The sequence below is a fragment of the Phoca vitulina genome, unplaced genomic scaffold, assembly GCF_004348235.1.
Source record: "Phoca vitulina isolate PV1807 unplaced genomic scaffold, GSC_HSeal_1.0 scaffold102, whole genome shotgun sequence".
Lineage (NCBI taxonomy): Eukaryota > Metazoa > Chordata > Mammalia > Carnivora > Phocidae > Phoca > Phoca vitulina.
In genome coordinates, this window is record NW_022589805.1 from 110,362 (window position 1) to 132,214 (window position 21,853).

At 49.7% G+C, this 21,853-nt stretch overlaps 2 protein-coding genes across 4 annotated transcripts in view; one reads left to right on the top strand and one right to left on the bottom strand.

Annotated features, from left to right (window-relative positions):
• Positions 1-3,834, top strand: part of CLUAP1 (clusterin associated protein 1) — a 70,759-nt gene extending 66,925 nt beyond the window's left edge. For 2 of the 3 annotated variants that reach the window (XM_032397715.1, XM_032397716.1), the window contains one exon: positions 1,295-3,834. In XM_032397715.1, the coding sequence (XP_032253606.1) occupies positions 1,295-1,441 (147 nt within the window). In that variant the 3' untranslated portion in view covers positions 1,442-3,834. The remainder of the gene's footprint in view (positions 1-1,294) is intronic. The other variant, XM_032397717.1, reaches the window with a different exon arrangement.
• Positions 3,835-4,966: 1,132 nt separating this feature from the next.
• Positions 4,967-21,853, bottom strand: part of NLRC3 (NLR family CARD domain containing 3) — a 34,278-nt gene continuing 17,391 nt past the window's right edge. Inside the window, exons 6-20 of the mRNA XM_032397754.1 lie at positions 21,695-21,781; positions 18,973-19,056; positions 18,406-18,489; positions 16,882-16,965; positions 15,509-15,592; positions 14,934-15,017; positions 14,166-14,249; positions 13,564-13,647; positions 12,949-13,032; positions 12,382-12,465; positions 9,824-9,907; positions 9,324-9,407; positions 8,378-8,461; positions 7,875-7,958; positions 4,967-7,592 (exon numbers count right to left, since the gene is read on the bottom strand). Of these exons, the coding sequence (XP_032253645.1) occupies positions 7,502-7,592; positions 7,875-7,958; positions 8,378-8,461; positions 9,324-9,407; positions 9,824-9,907; positions 12,382-12,465; positions 12,949-13,032; positions 13,564-13,647; positions 14,166-14,249; positions 14,934-15,017; positions 15,509-15,592; positions 16,882-16,965; positions 18,406-18,489; positions 18,973-19,056; positions 21,695-21,781 (1,270 nt within the window). The 3' untranslated portion in view covers positions 4,967-7,501. The remainder of the gene's footprint in view (positions 7,593-7,874; positions 7,959-8,377; positions 8,462-9,323; positions 9,408-9,823; positions 9,908-12,381; positions 12,466-12,948; positions 13,033-13,563; positions 13,648-14,165; positions 14,250-14,933; positions 15,018-15,508; positions 15,593-16,881; positions 16,966-18,405; positions 18,490-18,972; positions 19,057-21,694; positions 21,782-21,853) is intronic.

Genomic DNA, 21,853 nt, shown 5'->3' on the forward strand with positions numbered 1-21,853 from the left:
AGTTTGCATTTCCCTGAGATAGGGCAGGCCTGAGGAGGGGCTTGGAGAGCAGAGCAGGAGTTTGGTTTTGGACGTTCTACCCATGCATTGCCTGCCAGCCATCCACATGCTGCGGTTGAGTAGCCAGTTGGAGTTCAAGTCTAGAGCTCAAGGGTCAGGTCTGGGCTGGAGTTGAATTTGGGAGCCCTCATAATTAGGTGGTCTTCAAGCCGCAAGGATACATGTGATGGTGTGGGGGAGAGAGTAGCAAGAGAAGAGGAGGCCCAAGACTCTAAACTGAGCCAGTTGCAGAGTCATGGAGATGGAGGGTGTGGGGGTATGAGAGACAGCGAAGATGTGGAGTGAGGTGGGGCGAGTGCCCAGAGAGAAGGGTGCCCTGCAGCAGAGTGGTTTTCGAGGAAGGAGCCGTCCTGTGCCCAATGCAGCCTAGAGGTCACAAGACACCTGAGACTCACTCACTGGATTTGAATCCGCTGAATGTTTCAGTAGATGGGCAGGTGAAAGCCTGCTGAGTGTTTTGAGGAGGCAGTGAGAAGGGAACCAGCAAGGTGGTGGGTTCAAAACTCCTTCAAGGAGTTTATTGTTGGGGGGGTGGGTAGAAGAACAGGGCAGAGCAGCTGGGGAGGAAGGTGGGATTAACTTTGGGGTTTTTGTTTTGTTTTGTGTTTTTAAGAAGGAAATAGCAGCATGTATGTATGCTGGTGGGAATGATCTAGCTAGAGTGGCTAGCCATCTTGGTTTACCTGGGACACGGGACTTGCAGTTTTAAAACCTGGCTGAGTTGGTCACCCTAGATCTAGGTGATGGAGAGAGTGTTCCTTTTATTTTGCTCCTAATGCCCATTTCCTGTGTGGCTTTCCATCCCTAATCTGGTAAAAGGCAAAAAACAAACAAAAAAACCGAACCCTCCTAATCTCCAAGCCCCACCCTCCTTGCTGTCCCCTGGTGGGTGTCTGGGCCCCCAGGGGCAGAGCAGCCTCCGGTGAGCTGCGGTGCAGATCCAATGATGTTGCTGAGACCTCCGTGGGAAAGCCAGCCCCTGCAGCACCAAGCATGGCTACACACTGGTGTCTGAAAGTCACTGGTTAACTGAGCCAGTTATGTTTGTATTTCCGCCAGCAGTGTGGGACGTGGGCCCCCCTCTCACGCCCCCACAGCCTGACTGCTGCTCCGCCCAGCTCTTCCTTCACATGCGGGCGTTTCTCGTTACTGAGCTGCTGGTGAGCAAGGGTCTCGGCTGACAAGCTGTGGCTAGTGAGACAGGCCCTCATTTGTCTTTGCTATCTTCATGTAGGAGGACTCTGAGGACAGTGAGATTGACATGGAGGGTGATGAAGAAGACGACGATTTGGAAGATGAGAGTGTTGCTCTCTCGCCAGCTAAGCCCAGTCGAAGAGTCCGGAAGCCTGAGCCCCTGGATGAGAGCGACAATGACTTCTGACCCTCTTGCCCAAGGGACCAGACTGATTAAATCCCTCAGATCTATATAGGTAAACAGGAAGTTGGAAGGTTAGGAAAGAAACCTATTTTGTTCACTAAACTAGTTGGACTCAGTAATGAAGCAACACCTAGTTGTTCTTTAGCCTCCTCTGTGTTATTCCACAGAGCTTCAATAAGAACTGAAGTAAGCCCCAAAGAGAATGTGTTTTTTTGCCTTATTTATGTCCTGAAACTTAGGGAATGCATGTGTTCTTAGAGATGCACATGCACCCAAGGAGAAATAAGGGTCGGCCCCGTCAGGTCTTGGCTGTTGTTGTTGTGATGTGTTTGCCTCTCAGAGTTGGGGAGACCGACGTGGGGCTGGGCACCAGGACTCAGTTTAGGAATTGTGGGGGAGCGTACAATTTTGGACATTTACTGTATATCGGCTTTTATTTCGTTGTCTTATTTTCTTCTGTATGTTCACAATACCAAGCTTGTTCTGAATGAAAGTTAGCTAAGTCAGATGAAAACCCACTTTCGTTAAAGATCAGATAACAGAGAGATGCTCCAGAATATAAATGCTCCATTTTCTCTCAGAAGGTTGACATTCCTCCTTAGGAAAGCAAATTAAAGAAGAAATGTTGGTACACACTTGTGTTTCTGACTCTAAAAAGATGAACCAGAATGCATTAGGTTGAGTAGCACTAGAATAATTACCCTGATGTGAAATGAGAAGTAACAGGTGGAGTTGTTTTGTTTTTCTGATATGGAAAACAGAGCAGTTTTCATTTATTTTTCACTTACAAAGTCAGAAGACTTCTGAAGTTACTTGGCTCATAATAAATGTATTTAATTCCTTGTTTTTATATCATTAAATAAGTTTTACTTGAAAGTTTAATTACATTCTTTATTTGCACTTATAACAAATACTTGGGAGATGTTTATAGGTTACTATGGTACATGTAAATTTTTAGGATATGATGTGATAATTATTTCTATCTTTGCTTTTTTCTTTGCCTTTTCCTAATTCCTACATAAGAGATTACCCCCTTTTTTAAACATTCAGCATTCAACTAATTCACTAGCGATTTGAGATGTGCCATTGTTGAAATGATGACGTAAAAGGGAAATGGGAGTGTCAGGAGCCATGTCAACCCCCTCAGGTGCCGTGGCTTCTAAGGTGCAAAAGTCACTGCATCTTCTTGGATGTTCTAGTTTTGGTTTCCCTGAGTCTGACCTGCCTTATATTTAAAAAAAAAAAAAAATTTCCATTTTCTTTATGGGATGCTTTCTTCTAGTGGGCATTACCACAGGAGTGTGGCCCGCGCCGCGGGTAACCCCTCCACAGACAGAGGCATCCCTTGGTTACCTGTTGGGCAGTCTCACCATGGAATGGCACTTCCTTACTCGAGCAGCTTCTGTCAGCCAAGGAGCTTCAAGCACCTGATCGTAGTTACAAACATCTGTCTGTCACTACTGTGACAGACCCCGCAGTCAGGTGTGTGCAAGTGCCTTTTGACCTTGTGCCATTGGTTTTGGCCAAGCATCAGAGCTGACTCGTGCCCCAGAGAAGACTGTGTGACTAGGTCAGTGAAAAACCAGTCGTTAGATCATTGTCAACAGTTGTTACTGTTTTAAACTGTGTGATTAAAGGACCTCCTAAAATGCTTTACAACATGAATATTGACAGAAAATGTAAAGAGATTTTTTAAGTCCTTAATTTTTATTGGTGGCAGCCATGAGAACAGAGTCCAAGGACTTGCAGTGGGGAGTCCGAGGAACTGTCTCCCTTTTAGCCGGGACGGGAAGAAGACCTGCAAGCGCTCTTTTGTTAGCATTTTAAATTATACTTTCAGTGTCACCCATCTGAAAGAAAGCGGAGTCCCTTGATGACAGCAGCACACTGCATAAGTATCCCTGCTGTTGGATTGGCCCAGGGGACTCTTAGGTGCTGGAACCGGGCCTGGCAGCCTTGGAAGAGAACTGAAACTGGCCAGAGCAGAAGCCCTTCCTGGAGCCGGGAGGACAGAGTGCTCATCAGGGAAACATGTCACTGACGGGAAACCCGTGGGTCTGAGACACAGTGTTCTCATTTGACACCTCTGTTGGGCAGTCTGGAAAGGATTAAGCAAGAGTAACATAGAAAATTAAGTTTTTAAATGATGCGCTGTTAATTCTAAAAAGAATAATAAATTATATAGGAGAGAATGGCTCAGGAGTAATGAATACTAATCAAGTCATAAGATAAACACTAATGATTTAAACGAATATCATACTCTAATAAGTATGTTGGAAGGACGGACAAACAAAAAATGGGATGTAAGCTGATGGACATCCAAGTGCCCTTTCCCATATAGAAGTCAGCAGATAATCTCTAAGATGATAAGAAATAGCACATGTAGGCCTTTTAGTTTTGGGACTAGGGGTATTCGGGAAGGGGGTGGGCAAGACAGAGACTGCTGTTTTCCCTTATAAGCCTAGTAGTTTTTGGCTTTTTAAACTATGTGTTACTATGAATATTGTTTTCATGAATTTTTGAAAAGGTAAATCTATAGACAGGAAAAGGGTAAGGGCTGGAGACCGAGGTTTGAGGATCATTTTCTTGTGAGATTTGTCAGGGGAGAACATGTGGGATGGGAAGAGAGCCAAGGGTAGAAGCCTGAGAAATGCCTGTGTCTCAGGGGCAAGGGCCACAAGGAGCCAGAAGAAGAGACTGGGAAAGTATTTTCTAAGTTTTCTAAAGTGACTATACTTTACTTTAATAATTAGGAAAATGTTCTATTTTCGAAAGAGTGTTGAAGAAGAGGGGTAATGGAAAGGTGGGAGGACTGGAAGGTTCTGTTAGGGAAGCCAGAGCAGGGGAGAATCTCCAAAGAAGTGCTAAATCCTTGTCGTAAATGAGCTTGAGTCAGAGAGGCCCCTGGAATCAGCAGTTAGGAAATCTCTGGTGACCTTAGCCAGGAGCAGTCAGATAACTAGCGATGGGCTGAAGAGCGGTTCGACTTTGAAGTGAACACAGTGAGTATTGACGAGTGTTCAGAAAGGTGGGCGGTCACAAGAGGAAAGAGGGCATGGCCAGGGGAGGAACGTGTGGTCGAAGAACGTTGTGGAGGGGCGGGGGAGGTTTTGTTTTGTTTTTTGAGAGCAAAACTTGAGCATGAGTTTTCAGCTGGAGGGAACAAGCTTGTGGAAGGGAAGGACTTAAATCTATGAGAGTGTGTGTGTAATTGATGAAGCGAAGGTTTCATTAGGAGTCATTCTGTTTAAATCCATACTGTGTATTGAAGACATACGCACCAGATAACCAGCTGGGCTGACCCTACCATTTTTTTTTTAGAGACTTTATTTATTTGAGAGAGAGACAGAGAGAGCACAAGCGGGGGGAGTGGCAGAGGGAGAAGCAGACTCCCAGCTGAGCAGGGAGCCCGACGCAGGGCTCGATCCCAGGACCCTGAGATCATGACCTGAGCTGAAGGCAGCCGCTTAACCGACTGAGCTACCCAGGCGCCCCCTGATGCTACCATTTAGGGTAAGCTGGCTTTGGTTGATGTGACAACCTTTTACACCTGGATTTCTATAGTGTCTGCTGTAGATAAGGCCCCAAACAGTTTGTTGACTTGGGCATCAGGTAGAGTACCCAGAATATGGAGACATTGCCTCAGAAGTTGGGCCATAGTAGCCCTCAAATAAGGATGGCTGATCCTGGCTAACAAAACTTAAAATAGCAAGCTTTGAAAAGATCCAGCTGCTTCTAAGGCATGTGTCCCAGGATAAAGCTCAAGAATTGTAAGGAATATAAAAATCTAAGCCAAACAAGATAAAATTCCCAATATCTGGTGTCCAATCAAAAATTACCATAATGAGAAAAATCAAGAAACAGACCCAGAAATGACAGATGATAGACTTAGTAAAAAAGGACATTTCGATAGTTTTTAACTCTCGTCCCTATACTGAGATGGTGGAGGGAGGCATGAGCATATTAAGAAGAGAGAAGGAAGACCTAAATCTTAGGACTTCTAGAGATTAAAGAAGTGCGACAAAGACTGTGCAACACTCACTGTGGTTTGAGGCACCACAGAAGTGAACAATATGCTGACCGTGAAGACACAGCAAGAGGAACTGTTCAAAATGAAAAGACGAGAAGTCCCACCCCACTGGCGGGTTTATTGCCTCAGCTGTGCTCACCTTCTGGCCTGCCCTACAGTGGTAGAGCTAGTCCTTGTAAAACCTCTCTGCTTTGCCGGCTGGCAAGAGCGTGGGCCTTGTCAGTAGGCTGCTAGGGAGACTTTGGAGAAGGAAGGGGCTCTCCTTCCCTGTCTGGTGTGGCTTGCTCTTCAAGTCCCCAGAGAGCATGATTTTTCTCATCGCCCCTGAGGTTTCTCTGGTGCTGGATTCCTGCAAGGCACCGCTTTCTCCACCATTTGCTTACTGCAACTCTTGTTCCGTCAAGGTCGCAACTAGGTGGACACTGCCAGACGCTGCACGAACCAGAGGACAGGATAGCAGCATCTTGAAAGTACCAGGAGCCAAATACCAGCCTAAAATTCTATACCCAGCAAAAAAAGCTTTAAAAACCCAGCAATCCAAATAAATATGACACAAGACCCACGTTCAGATGTCCCCCATTTCCAAATACTTTTCTTTATAGCTGATTGTTTTTCTTCAGTTTTGGATCCAATTAGAGATCTTGCATTAAGTAGTTATGTCTCTTTAATCTCCTACAATTTAAAATAGTCTGCAGCCTTTTGTATTTTTCATGACATCAACATTTTTGAAGAGGTTAGGCTAGTTTTTTTTATTTTTTTGCAGAATGCCGCTCGATTTGGATTTTGTCCAATTTTTCCTTCTTGATCAGATTCAAATCAGTATTTTTGACACGGTGTGTCCTCAGTTCATCACATCAGGGGCGCATTATGTCCATCCGTCCCATTATTGGTGATGTTAAGTTTAATTACTTTGTTAAGAAAGCATATGCAAAATTGTCCATCTTTAAAGATAACCTTTTTCCCCTTCGTAACTATCCCTTGTGGGGTGAGATTTTGAGACTGGGTGGCTATCTTCTTCCTCGATAGAGTTTCATCCATGGTTTTAGCATCCATTGAGGATTCTTGCCTGAATACTCATTTTTAGAGGCATGTTTGGAACAAAAATGCTTCCTGTTCAAACTTTAAAATGATAATTATAATCTTCCTAAGCATTTTCCTTGGTTATTTAGTGGATGACAGCTGTGGTGTCCATTAGGATCTTTTTCCCTTCATCACAGACAGACGCCCAAGGGAACCTGTACCATATGGAGGCTCAGCTTGCTCGCCTTCATGGAGAAGCTGCAGGCGTAACAGTGGTTTGGGAAGCCCAATGTAGAATAACATTCCTAAGGCATCCACATTTAACGTGCTGTTGATAACCAGTGTGCCAGACCCCACGTAATATATGCCAGACATAATCCGTGCCTTTTGAGAGATTTTGTAATGGATAAAAGATGGCAAGAACCTTGGACACCTTTTTTTGTCTTTGTCTCTAGAATCCTGTCATTAAATCCTTCATTTCTCTTCAAAAAATTCTCATAATTTTTCCATGTGTCTAAGGATCATACTCCTAAGACCTTCTAGTCTTCTTGAGAAAAGAGAGGTCCCTTCTGTCACCAATGCCAAATTGATCCTCTATATAGGCTTGAAGATGGCAGCTCGTTTCAGAGTGAGGGGGATGATTTTAACCAGTGGAGAAGGGCAATAATAATAAAAGTTAGGGGCACATGAAGACCTCCGGGTATAAATAAGCTCACACCGGCTTCTTACCTGCTGAGCTTTAAGGCCTGTGTCCTTGGTGGAGACCTTCCCTTCTCTGTGCCGTAGCAGAGAATCCATCTCACCCCTGCCTGGACTGACCCGGGTCCAGGAGAGGTGCTCCTGACCTCTTTGGCAGCACCTTTCCTGCCTCCTTTTAGGAGACCAGCTTTTGTGTGGGTCAGCATCATTCCCAGACCACAGGAAGGAACCCTGGAAAATAGTCTTTCCGTTCAGAAGCTTCCAGTTGTTGCTCCACCTGTCCTCCCACCAGGTCCACCAGGAACTTGTTTTGCTCACATTTCAACAATGCACGAAGGAGCATTTGTCCTGATAGCGTCTGAGATCATCCTGGCACCAGATTCCCCAATGTGATTTCCTTGGAGACTACAAGAGAAGGATTAGGACAGGACTTGAGAGATGGGCTCAAGGCCTAGAGGCATGCAGGTTCTCTTTAGTAAAGAGCACGAAATGCAGAGCTCCAGCCAAGACCTTCATGCTTCCAGGATCCCTCCCACGGAGAAGGCCCAGAATGGCTCCCCCTTATACCAAGTTTCCCTGCAGAGCTGCTGAAAGACCCGGGAGTCAGCTGGCTCCGAGAAGCTGGGAGTTGTTCTAAGGATGAGCAAGAATGGCAGGGAAGGGCAGGTGCTGCTGAGCCCCACTCACTTGATATGCTGGAGGCCATGGTTTCCAGATAGTGCGGTGGCAATGAATATTGCCCCGTCCATCCCCAAGGAATTCTCTTGAAGACTAGGCAGAGAAAAGATGGAGACACCACCGTGAGCCATTCGGTACGTTAGAACCCGCCCCAGGAAGCAGCACTGCATTATCCTGGGGGGCCGTGGAGGAAATATGCACTTCTGGGGATGATTTGTCCACAGCAAGGGGGTGTTTACTCCTGAGACCAGTGTCTACAAGTAGCCGGGTGGTCCCATCCAAGTGCCATGGAAGGGGCAAGACCGAAAATGCAGATGTTAAGTGACTTAGCTCTGGCATAAGCTAGACAGAATGAACAAACCCATCTGCAAGAGGGACTCTAGTCATCAGAGCTATTTATATTCGGAAGGAAGCAGCTACGGAGGAAATCAAGAGCATCTCCTCTCATAGGGGAGGTTTCAGCAGAGAAGTCTGCTGCTCTGGGGCGCAGGTAGGTCTCTATAGCCACTCACTTGAGTCTTCGGAGACTTGAGTTCACCTTCAGAGCATTTGCCAAGGCTTTGGCTCCAGCCACCCCGATGGCATTTCCTCGTAAGCTGTCCGGAAAGATATGAAGCCTAAGGCACAGTGTCAGCTGTGGGGTGAAAACTGTACCTCTTCCGAGAGCATGGGCTCCTGGTAGAGGCAGTATGGACTCAGCAACCATGCGGGTGAGGTTGCTTCTTTCTCACTCCTGGGTGCAGAGTGGAGATCGGACAAATCTGGGTGGTTTGTTGGAGCCCTCCCCCTCCTCCATCCCAAAGAAAGGAGAGTGGGGCTGAGACAAGAAAGGCCACACTTCAGGGTGCCTGGGTGGCTCAGTTGGTTAAGCAACTCCCTTCGGCTCAGGTCATGGTCCTGGAGTCCCGGGATCGAGTCCTGCATTGGGCTCCCTGCTCTGCGGGGAGTCTGCTTCTCCCTCTGACCCCCCCCCATGTGCTCTCTCTCTCAAATAAATAAATAAAAAATCTTTAAAAAAAAAAAAAAAAGAAAGAAAGGGAACACTTCATCCAGCGGTCCTCACATCCTCAGCATCCCAGGACCACAGGAGCAGGGATGACTGGGACATGCCTGAGAGCCCCACTGAGCTTAATCCCCTCCCCCAGGAGTCTGGATCTTCTCATTGTCTGAGGTCAGTGGCCAGGGACCCCTACACAGGACCTTGGGACGTGGGCAGCCTAGGCAAGGCTGAGGAGAGCAGGTCCTCAAGGAGAGGAGGCCCAACAGTAGTGACTCCCAGGGAAGAGGTATGCAGTGGGAATGGGGAAGCTGGGGCATGCTTGATCTAAAGGACGATGTTTAAATGATTTGTGAGTTTCCATGTAAATTGACATTTTTTTTTCCTTCCATATCTTCATTTCAAATCAACAGCTTGGTTTCTTTGGGCAAGAGACTATAGCCAGAGACTGGAATACTTACTCGAGAATCTCCAAGGTTCTGTTCACAGCCAGGGCATCCCCTAGTGCCTGGGCCCCCCGGGAGCCAATGGAGGCCACCTGCAGACTGGAGGAAGAGATGCAGTCAATGCGGACAGGCCTCGCCAGCTCACACCCTGCCTGGCCCAGCATCCACACATACTTGTCCTTCCTTTTCACCACCCCTGGAATTAGGGCTGAAAGTGGCAACGCAGCACTGAAGGTTATTGGCCCGTGATCTGTCCAAGGAACGCTGCGCCCCCTGCGTGCACTGTCTGAAGCCTAGGACAGAGATCTGGATGCTCCAGATACAGCAAGGAGAGCTGGCCTCCTGGAGAGTTCGAGGGAGAACACTCCCCCAGCCCCTACTAAGAAGTTCCATATGTTCGATGTCCCAATTGCTAACACTAGGAAAATCAAACACACCTTCCTTGACTGGAAGGCAAAACTGATGTGTAGTGTGCGGGGCCGGCCTCCCGGGCTGCTGTGCACGTTAGCACTTACTAGAGCGCAGTGAGGGCCGTGTTGGCCTTGAGTGCGCTGGCCACTGCAGAGGCGCCTTCGTCCCCGATGGCATTCTCCTGTAAACTGAACACAGAGCGTGACCCCTGGGCTCACAGGGCACCATGCTAGCACGGTGGCAGGACACGCTGAGCTTGGACCTTCTAGATTTCATTCGGACCACACACACCATGGACTAGATTTCCCAGGGACCTAGATTTCCTTCAGACCACGCACACCACGGACTAGACTCCCAGGGACCTTCTAGATTTCATTCAGACCACACATACCACGGACTAGACTCCCAGGGACCTTCTAGATTTCATTCAGACCACGCACACCATGGAYTAGACTCCCAGGGACCTAGATTTCATTCAGACCACGCACACCACGGACTAGATTTCCCAGGGACCTTCTAGATTTCATTCAGACCACACACACCATGGATTAGACTCCCAGGGACCTAGATTTCATTCAGACCATGCACACCACGGACTAGATTTCCCAGGGACCTAGATTTCCTTCAGACCATGCACACCACGGACTAGACTCCCAGGGACCTTCTAGATTTCATTCAGACCACACACACCATGGACTAGACTCTCAGGGACCTTCTAGATTTCATTCAGACCACACACACCATGGACTAGACTCCCAGGGTTGCCTTGGGGATAACCGTCCCCAGGGCCTCCTACTTAACATGCAGAGGGCTCTGGGGTCTGCATGAACCTGGACCATCAGAAGCAAACAAGAAAAGGGATACATGGAAAAGGGACAAAAAAGGATGTGCCAGCCAGAGAATTATATCAAGGCCCTCAATCCCCGGCCATTCTTGCTGGTCAGTGTTTTACATCTTTTTTTTTTTCTTCCCTTCCACATTGGAATAAAGTAGTAGGTCCTAGGGCAGTCAGTGGTTAAGAGTTTAGTTCAGGTGGGCATCGGTGTGTTTAGGTGAGAGTTTGCGTTAATAATTTTAACAGACATTTGAGTGTGTATTGTGTCCACACAATTGTACAGGCCCAGGACCGTCTCAGGTGAGGAGTTGTGATTGAACGAGCAGGCACCAAAGGCCACGTGCCAACTGCACGGAGGACCCCAAGGGGTCTCCCACCCCTGTGTCGTCACAGAAACTGCCAGAAGAAATAGGTCTAAACCAAAACCTGAAGGATGGCATGGGGGAGAGGGTCTGGCACATCCGTAGAACCCAAATCCACTCGAGTTGCTGGCACATGAAAAGAGGCCAAGGAGGTACAAAGGAAGCAGGTCCTTGGGGCCTTCTTTGGAAGCCACGCTAAGGGTTGGCCTTCACTTGGAGGCACTGGGCAGCATTTAAGTCTCTCACCCAGGACAGGGACAGATTTACGTTTTGGAAAGATCTTTGGCCAGCAGTGTGAGACGGTGGACTGGGTGTAGAGGTGTCGCTGCAGTGACTCAGGTGAGTGATGCTGCTGGCCATGGGGGCAGAGGGAAACGGTGGGATGTTGGGAGGAGAGCCGCAAGTGGGAAGCGAGAGCAGAGGTGGTGTTTCTAGCTTGCATGACTGGCTGGTTCCGTTCATGAGGTGGGGATGGAGAAGCAGGCTTGTGGGCAGAGAGTTGGAGCAGTTTGAAGTTCCTGCAAGGCACCCAAAAGGAGATGCCGAGGGGGCAGGGAGGACATGGGTGTGGAGCTCAGGAGAGAGGTCTGGGGGAGAGATGTGGGGGTACCAGGGCTCTGAAGGCAAGGAGCCTAGGAGAGGAGAGCTTCTGGAAAAGAGAGATCATTCAAGAGAAGACGGCCTAGGACAGAACCCTAGGGAACACCAGGATGTCAGTCAGACAGAAGAACAAGCCAGAGGTGGGAAATCCTGGTGAAAGACAGAGTTACCCTTCGACCCAGAGGTTCAACTCACAGGTGTGTGACCACGAGAAGTGAAAGCACACACCCACACAGAAACCTGTGTACGAACGCTCACAGCAGTGTCACTAGCAAGAGCCAAACAGTGGCAATAACCCAAATTCCATCATTGGATAAGTGGATAAACCCAGCGTGGTCTATACACACAGTGGACTAGGATTCAGCCATAGGAAGGAATGAAGCTCTGATTCAAGCTGCCGCCCAGGTGACCCTTGAAGAAATGACACTAAATGAAAGACCTCGGTTGCGAAGGCACCTACGGTATGATTCCATGTGAATGAGACGTCAAGTGCAGGTGACTCCATAGAGACAGAGCAGACGTTTGGTTGCGAGGGGCTGGGGCGTGGGGGCAATGGGGAGTGATTGCTAATGAGTCTGGGGTGTCTTCTTGGGGTGATGGATTGTGGTGATGGTTGCACGACTCTGTGAATATACTAGAAACCAATGAATTGTGCACTTTATATGGGTAGTTTTTGTGGTACCTGGATTATGTATCAATAAAGCTATTAGAGCAGATGAGAATAGAAATGTGCCTGCTGGCCTTAAGGCAGAGGAGGCTGTGTGCTGAGGGCCTCTGGCCCAAGCCGTGTGCCTGGTGGACACCGAGGTCTCAAATGTCCTTGTTCCCCTATCCTTCCTGCAGCCCCTGCAGAGGCCCCACTTACTCGAGGCTGGTCAGGCTCCTGTTGAGCTGTAGTGCTTGTCCCAGGGCCTTGGCAGCACCGGCCTGGATGAAATTCCACTGCAGGCTGGGCAGAGACAGACACATGTGACCACGTGGCCCAGGGCAGAGCCCAGGAGGGTCTGGAGTCTCCAGAAAGAGGGGACTTCTCCCAGGAGGGTCTGGCAGTAGGAAAGGAGTCCTTGCAGGATGGGGTCCTGGCCACAGATGGGCAGATCTCTTGCAGCCCACCTCAGGTTTAGTCAAAAGGGGTCAACAAGCACTCTCTGGTTAAGGGTGGACACAGGGGCAGGCTCAAAGACTCCAAATGGCCCCTGCATGAAGCTTGTGACACTTGGAGGCATGGCATGGGTGCCCACCTCCCACCATTGGCCTCTCCGTGGATCAGCCCCAGGAAACAGAGCAGGGGGCAGGGCACAGCCTCCTGGAGGCCCCCAGGCTGTGTTGTGGAAGGGCCCCAAAGCCAGACTTATTCTCCTGCCTGAGCTGGTGTGATGGCCCTACAGCTCTGCAGAGGGGATGGGGGGGGGGGGAGGTGCCAGAGACTCACTGAAGGGACGTGAGGGCCTGGTTTTCTTTCATTGCCACCGCGATGGCCTGGGCGCCCTGGTCGTGGAGGAGGTTGGCTGTCAGGCTGGGAGGAGGGGAACAGGGGTGAGTAAGCAGGAGCTAGCTGGCCGTGGAGCCCCCATACTTACTAACCCAGGAATCTAGCCCCCCTCCTCCCTGAGGACCGGCCTAGCTCATGTTTATTGAGCACCGGTGTGTGCCAAGCATGTGTCTTATGCTGTTGTACCAAATCCTGGCAGGCACATGGAGAAGGGGCCCAGGTTCAGCTCAGTGAGGTTCCAGGACAGATCACCCACCTGATCCCTGTACTGCGCTGCCCCTGAGACCTGGGCCCTCCCACATCGCCATGGGTAGGGGGGCGAGGGGCAGGCAGCGTCCCCACGAACCTCATCCACAGGTAACGTAGGACATGAGAGTGGAGGAGTTGCCACCAGAGGCCAGGTGTCCTGGCTACCCCTCCCCAGCCAGGTCCTTCTCCAGCCTGTAAAGTGGCAAGGCCATGAGGATCTGCCCTCCCCATCCCCAGGGTTCTAGGTAGGCCAGGCCCTCGGCTAGAGGGGCGGTGGGAAGCACAGCCTGCACCCCACTCACGTACTCCAGGTTCTTCAGGGTGCTGTTGGTGCAGAGAGCTCGAGCCAGTTCCCGGGCTCCCTCTGAGCTGATGGAGTTTTCTCGCAGGCTGGGGAGAGAGAAGACCCTGAGCTGCTGACCAGACGTGTGGGGACTCTAGGGGAGACAAGCCCCAGTGCTCAGACCTTTCGAGCCCAAGGAAGCTCAAGGCCTCTTGAGTGATCAGGGCTGAGGTGTGAAGAGCCTCCAGCAAGCCGGACTCCCATGGCTAGCCAGCCAAGTGTCTCCCCTGTAGGACTGCCAACGGTGGGACCCGTCAGGAGGAAGAGGATTGGTTGACAGGTCCTCAGAGGTGAGGGGGCTGGGGGCAGGCTTGGCTGCCTCAAGGGCTGGGGTACCGGAAGGGAGCAGCAGAACTGGGGAGCTGAGGGCCCCAGCTGTCCCCTGCCCTCCTAAGAGAGCAGGCAGTGTGCGGGATGCCAGGGCCCAGAACCAAGCTGCCCAACCATAGATTATCTTCAGAACAGGCCCGCAGTGGGAGGTGTGGGCTTTTCTTCCAAGTCCCAAAGTGCTTTCAGACCCCTTGGCCAAAGGGAGACCCCGTCTGGAGAGGGAAGCGGGACTTACTTGAGGCTGACGAGGGTCTTGTTGGCGCAGAGGGCCCCCATCAGTGCCGCCACCCCTGCATCACTGATGGAATTGCTCTGCAGGCTGCAAACAGAGGACGGGGCACGCTTGGGGTGGCCGTCCCAGGACTCGCAGGGAGCACTGCTCCAGCCTGGGGACTGCAGGTGTCAGGTTCAACAGAGCTGGGGAACCCTGGGAGCAGGTGCCCCCCCACACTGCTCTGCTCATCATCCCTCCTTCCTGTCCCCATTCCCCACGTTCCAGACCTAGGTCAGGGCAGCTGGGTCTAGCATAATCAGCCTCAAAGCTCAGACTCTGCCTTGATTTGAGTGGCTCCAAATAGTCCGGGGTTGGAGTGTGTGTTGTCTGCAGCCCCCAGAGAAAGTCGTGCAGCTGAATCTCCCCATGTGGGGGCAGCACTGAGCCCCCTCACCCCCCACCAAGGCCACTGCAGCCGACACCCTCTTTAGCCACCTGTGCCAGCTTTTCAAGGGCACTCAGTGCTTGTCACTCTGAAAACTCCACAACCAACACCAACCACAACTGTCTAGGGAAATGGGTCTGGTGGGGTGGGATGGAACAGTGAGGTGGGCGTGGAGAGAGACTGAGATCACAGTATGCCCACTGTTGGTGGTTGGTTGGGTTCTGGCAAAGTTGTGGTCCTGACTGACAGCCCTCCTCCAGGACCCGCCCACCTTCTAGATGGAGAAACCAGGGGAGTCACCCACTGCCCACGGTCACTCCCGGAGGGTGGTCAGGCAGACTCACTCCAGGCTCTCCAGGCCCTGGTTCACCTTCAGGGCCTTAGCCAGGGCCCCGGCCCCTCCGTCGCCAATGCTGTTACTGGAGAATCTGTAAGAGATGAGACAAGGATGAGCTGGGTTTCTGGAGCAGCCTGGCAGGGGGGGCCTGGGATCAGGGTCAGGGAAGCGCTCCAGGGCTGTGCTTTCTCTGTTGTGTTAAGGGTGCCCAGTGCAGAGCTCGTTCGGCTTGAGTCTGTGGCTGGTTGCCTCTGCAAGTGACTCCCTATGGCCTGTAAGACATTGAGGTAGCAAAGTACTTGACTCCCTAGTGGGGGGCAGGGCCAACTCTTTTGTGATACTTTATGTGAAGGTAGCCAGGAAGTGTTGGGAAGGCAGTAAGTTTAAGTCTGAGACAGTCCCAATCCTGGGAATCTGGAGTCCAAAGCCAGCTATCTTGCACCCATACCACCATCCATCCGTCCATCCGTCTATCCATCCACCCATCCATCCATCCATCCATCGTGCTCACAAATATTTATGATGGGCTGGGCATTGTGCCAGTCACTGAGGATACAAATTTGGCCTTTCTGCATTTCTCACATGAGTTCCTTCAGACTCCTGTTCTGTTTCAGGGTATCTGCCATCTGCTGGGCTCCCACAGGCCCGATGGTATTCTTCTGTAGGCTGTGGGAGAGGAGAAGCGTCTTCAGCAAAGCTGGCACAGCCATTCCCACTCCAGGGACAGTCTGGTTCGAGGTGAGAGCTCAGAGACTACTCGAATGCCCTCTCCATTTATCACAGCATTGGCAGAGTGGTCTCTAGGAAAGGTCTGTGGATTGTTGCCAAAGTGATATCCCCAGACTGACATGGTTCTGGGGGCCGTCGGAGGCAAGGACAGCTTAGCCCTCCCTCGTCAGAAGCTGGGAAGTGATCAGAGGACACGTAATACCCAGCAGCCTCTCGAGTGGCGACTTCCACATACGAGTCCCTCCAGCTCCTCACCCAGTCAACCCTCCCAACACTCAACAGTCTACCTCCCTCTAGACCACCAGCAGCCTGCCTCCCAACCCTGCAGTCCTCCCTAAGGCAGACCTTCCATTTAGGCCCTTCTCCAACAGCTACGTCCCTTTATACTAAATCTGGAGGAGGAAGATGTTGCCAAGAGCCCCTGTGCCATCCTAGGAGGACAGGCAGGGCAGGACCTATCTTGTGTAAGGCTAAATACAATGTAAGCAGAAGGGAATTTTCCCTGGTTCCAAAAGGGAAAGAGACCTCCCTTTCCCTTACAGTGTTTCTTTGGGAAAACTTGCAGTGGTAAAGCTGTCCCTTTGAGAAGTATGTAAATCTTTTTAAAAGCTAAATAAACCTCTTGCCAGATTTACAGCTTATAGGGACCATGGAGCCATCTCTTTGAAATGTACACATTAAGGAAGATAGCATGATTCCAAGTTGTCATAAAGATAGGGGAAGTTTGGTTTTTCCTTTGGATAAAGGCAATTAGTAAACAGCTGGCCACCCCAGCTACCAGGTTTAAGAAAAACTATGTGCAACAAATGGTGCTGTCCAGTCCTCTTACTTGAGGACAAGTTATCTTGAAACACACATATCATGGGTTGTATCTGCTTGGCTGGAGAAAAGGATGAGATTTCTTTGTCTTTGCCGTCTCATTGGTAGGTAGCCAATGATGTACACTGCAGTCTAGTTGATTATTCAAATAATTAAACTGTTTCATTCTTTACTACATTTGTGGAGAGGATTCTCTGCATTGGCAGAAGGCTTTATTTTAAATTATTTTCCAACACCTGTTCTATGGAAAACAGTGGACATCAAAATTTCCAGGGGCCATCCAGACGGGTCAGAAAGCCTCAGGACATCTCCCCAATCATCCTTCCTTGCAGAAAACAGACAGAGAGACCCTTGGAGGAGGAGAGGAGAGAAGAAGGGTCTCTCTGCTGGTCAGCATGTCCACTTACTGCAGCACAGAGAGGGTCCGGTTGGCAGCCAAGGCCTCAGCCACAGACCTGGCACCGTTATCCCTGATCGAGTTGCTCTGGAGGCTGTGGAGCAAGGAAGAAGCGCATCAGCAAAGGCATACATGAGGGTGCCCAGTGGTGGCCTTAACCTCTACGGCAATGTTACGAAGGCCCAAGGCACGGACGGGGGGGCAGCTGTCTGCTTCATGCGCTTACTGCCCACCACACAGGATTTGGGAAGAGTTGGTTCTTTCCAGTGCTGCTCTGGCCTGAGGATTCCCTCTGGGTTTCTAAGCATTTGTCTGTTGACTGAGAACAAGGTGCCCAAGGCATCTGGATAACAATAACTAGGTTATCAATAGTCTTAATTACAGCTAAAAGCCACAGCATCCAAGTGTTGACAGGGATGTGGAAAAATTGGAACCCTCACCCATTGCTAGTGGGAATGTAAAATGGGGCAGACCTGTGGAAAACAATCTGGCAGTTCCTCAGAAGGTCAAACAGAGTTACCACATCACACAGCAGATTCCACTGGTCGGTGTCTGCCCCAAAGAAATGAGGACAGGTACTCAAATGTACGTGCATGAATGTGTGCAGTAGCATTATTCACAAGAGCCAAAAGGTGGAAACAACCCACATGTCCATCAACCGATGAATGGGTGAATTGTGGTCTGTCCATACAGTGGAGTATGACTCAGCCATAAATAGGAATGAAGCACTGATACCTGCCACAATGTGGCTGAACCTTGAAGACATGACACTCAGCGACAGGAGCCAGACAAAAGGGTCTTATTGAAGGATTCTATATATAGGAAATCTCCAGAGTAGGTAAACGTAGACACAGAAAGCAGCAATCCCTGGTGGCTGCTGGAGTGGCGAGGGGGACGGAGAGTAGAAAATGGGAAGTGATTGCTAATGGATACAGGGTCTACTTTTAGGTGATGGAAATATTTTGGAACCTGATAGAGGTGATGAATGAACAACTGTGAATATGCTGAGTGCCATTGAAATGTATACTTTAAAATGGTGAATTTCACCCCAGTAAAAATAAATAAATGAAAAAACAAATGACAATACACACTCAACTAAGGATGGATACAACTACAGGCCCCTAAAAGCACAGCAAACCACAGCAAACCATAGGAATATTCTGGAAGATGGGCTTTTCATTGTCCTAGAAAACACCTCAGGGGAACATTCTGACACCATGGCCTTGGGGGTTTCCCACTCAATGGAGGACCAGAGGTTTTCCTCATAGATTATCTTGCCTTTCCATTTCTGTACAACCCCATCATCCTTCTCCTCAATACCCTGATTTGGCTGTAAACACAGGGACAATGACCAGGGAAGAGCTGAAACCTGAAAGTTGTGTAGGATACAAGATCATGTAGTATCCACCTAGATGGGAGCCAGTATAGCATGCCCGCCATTTTGAATCATCTCCCACACCATGGTTGGCACCTGGGAGAGGGTTTTCTGGGTCCTCTACTGGTTACACCAGGACAGGGAGCAGATGGAACATACCTCAGAAAAGCCAGAGTGCGGTTAATCTTCAGAGCATCTGCCAAAGCCTTCGCCCCTTGAGGTCCAATGGAGTTACTGCGGAGGCTGGCGGAAGGAAGAGAGAAAAAGAACTGTTTTTTGTTTGTTTGTTTGTTTGTTTGTTTGTTTGTTTTAATCCAAGTCCCAGGGAGGGAAAAAAAAGAACAGAAATTACATGACCTTTAAATCTATGCTCCTTGAAAATAATGTACTGGGGTTTAGGATTTCATGTTTTGCCGAGATCCTTATTTAGGTGAACAAGTAAGGAATTTCTCAGTATGGCCCCATGTGATGGGGCGAAGAAAGAAGGATCTGATGGACTTGGCTTGGGCCAGGTGTGGAGAGCAGGGAGAATAACGCCAGCTTCAGGGCCGAAATTCTGGTGCCTCCCTGGGCTGGTCCCAACAGCTGAGGAGGAGCCAGGATTTTGCTTGCTCAGCTGTCCTTCCACCCCACCCCGGGGAGAGTGTGGTCCAGGTGACTTCATGAGATGGCTCACAAGCTGTCCGTGGCCCAATGGTGGAAGGTTGGCCTATGTGTCCTACTTACTCCAGAGCAGTCAGACTTCTGTTGACCAGGAGGGATCTGGCCAGAGCTTTGGCCCCTTTGTTACTGATCTGGTTCTCAGCCAAGCTGTGCAAGGAGAAGGAGAGGAGTGGTTATTGCAGGTCTGTAAATCTCATTGCCTCTTTCTCAACACCAGGCTTGTGATCCAAACCTCTTGGTTTCACCAGCATCGTGAGGCCCTGGACACAGGTGGAGATGAGGTGAGCCCTGGAGTAGAAGTGCCCAGCCCAGGAAAACCTCTGAGCCAGGTAAGGTAGGACCAGAGTGGGGGGACAGACCCTCACACGGGCAAAGAGTCACAGGGCAGAGTTTGGCCAGAATCTGGCACAGAAGCTTCTATACCAGCAGTGCCGCAGAGAGCCTGGACAGTTACAGAAATCTCCCGGGGAGATCCCGCACAGTGGTGTGCTGCAAGAAACAAAATACAGAAACACTGACGTGTAGCATTGGCCAATTTCCGTGGTGTAAACACTCTCACCACGGCCAATTTCAAGCACTCCCAGCTTACAGAAGTTCCTAAAACTTGAATAATCTGCTCTCATGAACCAGTGGCCGAATTCATAGTTCTGGCTCACCACTGGCCCCAGCCGTTTTTCTAATGCAAGAAAGGAAGAGGGTACTTATTACAGAACTAACTTGAAAGTAAAACAACCAAAAACCAAAAAACACTTGCGTCTGACCTAAAAGGGTGATTTCAGGAATAAGCTGGTGGGTCATGTTGCTTCATGGACCCAGTTTCAAAAATGGTGGCTGGTTGAGGTTCTCTACAGTTTCTTAGGCATTTAAAACTGTGGAGCATCCCCAAGGGATACAGTTAGAATCCCCAGTGCTTTTCAAGCTGTGTTTCAAGGGCTCCTGGTGTTCCTCAGAAAAGCCTCAGGAGCCCCTAGAGGCCGAGGAGGAACCAAGCACCCCTCTTATTTCAATCCCAGCAGCTCCCAGTTGCCCATCTCTTACTGGGGTCCTGCCTGATAGACCACTTTTAAAAAGGGTTCTGTTGCTTAAACTTTGAAGACCATTCATCCAGACCACCTTCTATATAAACGTTCTCGAGTTCTAGAGCACCTCTGTCCCCCTCCACCCAGGACTTCTATAAAGTTTTATAAGTAATATTTCATGAGCCATGTGTGTATTCTGAACGGTGCCTTGGGCATTTTACACAGGGATGTGGCCCTGAGGACCAACTACAGGGAGGTGAAGAAGAGCATGTGGCCATCGAAGAAATTTGGGGCTTTTGTTCAGAAAATATTCTGAGCGTTGTCCAGACTCCTTTATGCAAAAACACTGGAAGTTGACTATTTTGCTGAAGGCTCCCATGGAGGAATAAATAATGAAAAGTTGTCATTAGCGTGTTTCTGTCAAAGGGACTGCATTTATATCTCTGGCTAACAAGTCAGAGAATCCTGCTTAGAACGGCTGGCCCTTGTAACAACCCGAAGAAGTAGTTAGTGTGCAGGAAAGGGTTAACCTCGCCCCCAGTTCCTGAAAGCTGACCTCTGTTTACCAGGGGGACTTGGGGCCCCACAGTAACAGCTTGACCCCTGGAGGGGCTTCCCTGTGGGCAGTGAGGTATGTCTCCATGCCCAGCCCCCCATGAAAACTGCCCACAAGCCCGGGTGAGCCTCGCTGCTGGGGGCTTGGTGGTCACCGGGAGAGGGAGGCACTGTGTATATGACCACACCGGGCGGGACAAGTGAAAGCCCGCCTGGTCTCCCCCCGGCCTGCCCCACGCACCTTCCCTCTGCAGATTTTCATCTGTATCTTTTTGGTGTGATGAACCACAACCGTGGGTACAAGAGCTTTTCTGAGTTCTGTGAGTCCTTCTAGTGAATCACTGAACCTGAGGAGGGCCATGGGGACCCCTGGACTCACAGATACTGTTTTCACCCCATTTTATCCTCTTTAGGCAGGGAAGTGACAGTACAGGGCCATATAGGGCCCACCAGTCTCTCACCGCTGTCCTCGGTGACTTGTTTTTGCTCCTGACCCGTTCCATGTTTGTTTTTGTTTTCTCAGATAAAGATGATTTCAGAACCCGGAGGGAGGCTTACATGAAGATGAAGAATTCCTCTCTGGATCCTATGCTCCAAACTCATCTCCCTAGTTCTAGCTACCCCAGATCATCACATCAGCTCAGCTCCAAACCCAGGTGTTACTCAGACTCAGAAATGTTATCACAAGAAGAGATTTCACAAACACAAAAATCTCTTCTGCCATCAGCATATAGACTTTTGTCTATTTACAACATTAAAGATGCAGTGTTTAAATTGTATTTTTTGCATTCATTTAAATAAAAGTTTAAATTTAAACTCATTTTTTAAATTAAAAACTTCAAAATTTGATTTAAAGATGTGATCCCGTGCCTCTGGTACTGTTTTGGGGGCCAACTTTGAGAGGAGCTTGGAGAAGACTGGGCCTGGCACCACATCAGAACATAGAGTATTCAGAGACATGCTTCCATGTCCATGATAGCATCTGACCCTCACCCTATCCTTTCCCTCTTCTCACAGATGAGGTACCTGAGCCTCTGGAACTTTCTGGAATGGGCGGAAACAAGCAGCGTGTATCCTGAGCCACATGCTTCAAAGGCACCTCTCCTTGAAAGCACCCCTGGCCAGTTGAGCAGAGAGGAGGAGGGGAAAGGAGCCCCAGACCCTGTGCGACAGGTAAGCATCCCGGATCGGGTCTCCTGGGTCAGCGTTACCTGATCCTCTGAATGCGACAGTCCTTCCCACTCAGCACGCTGCCCAGCAGTTCCATCACGGGGTCCTGGAACTGGTTGTTGTCCAGCCTGCGGAAGGAAGAGCGATGATGAGTGGTATCAGTGCCCGCAAGCAGGTGGAGCAAGGCGCTGCAAAGGGCC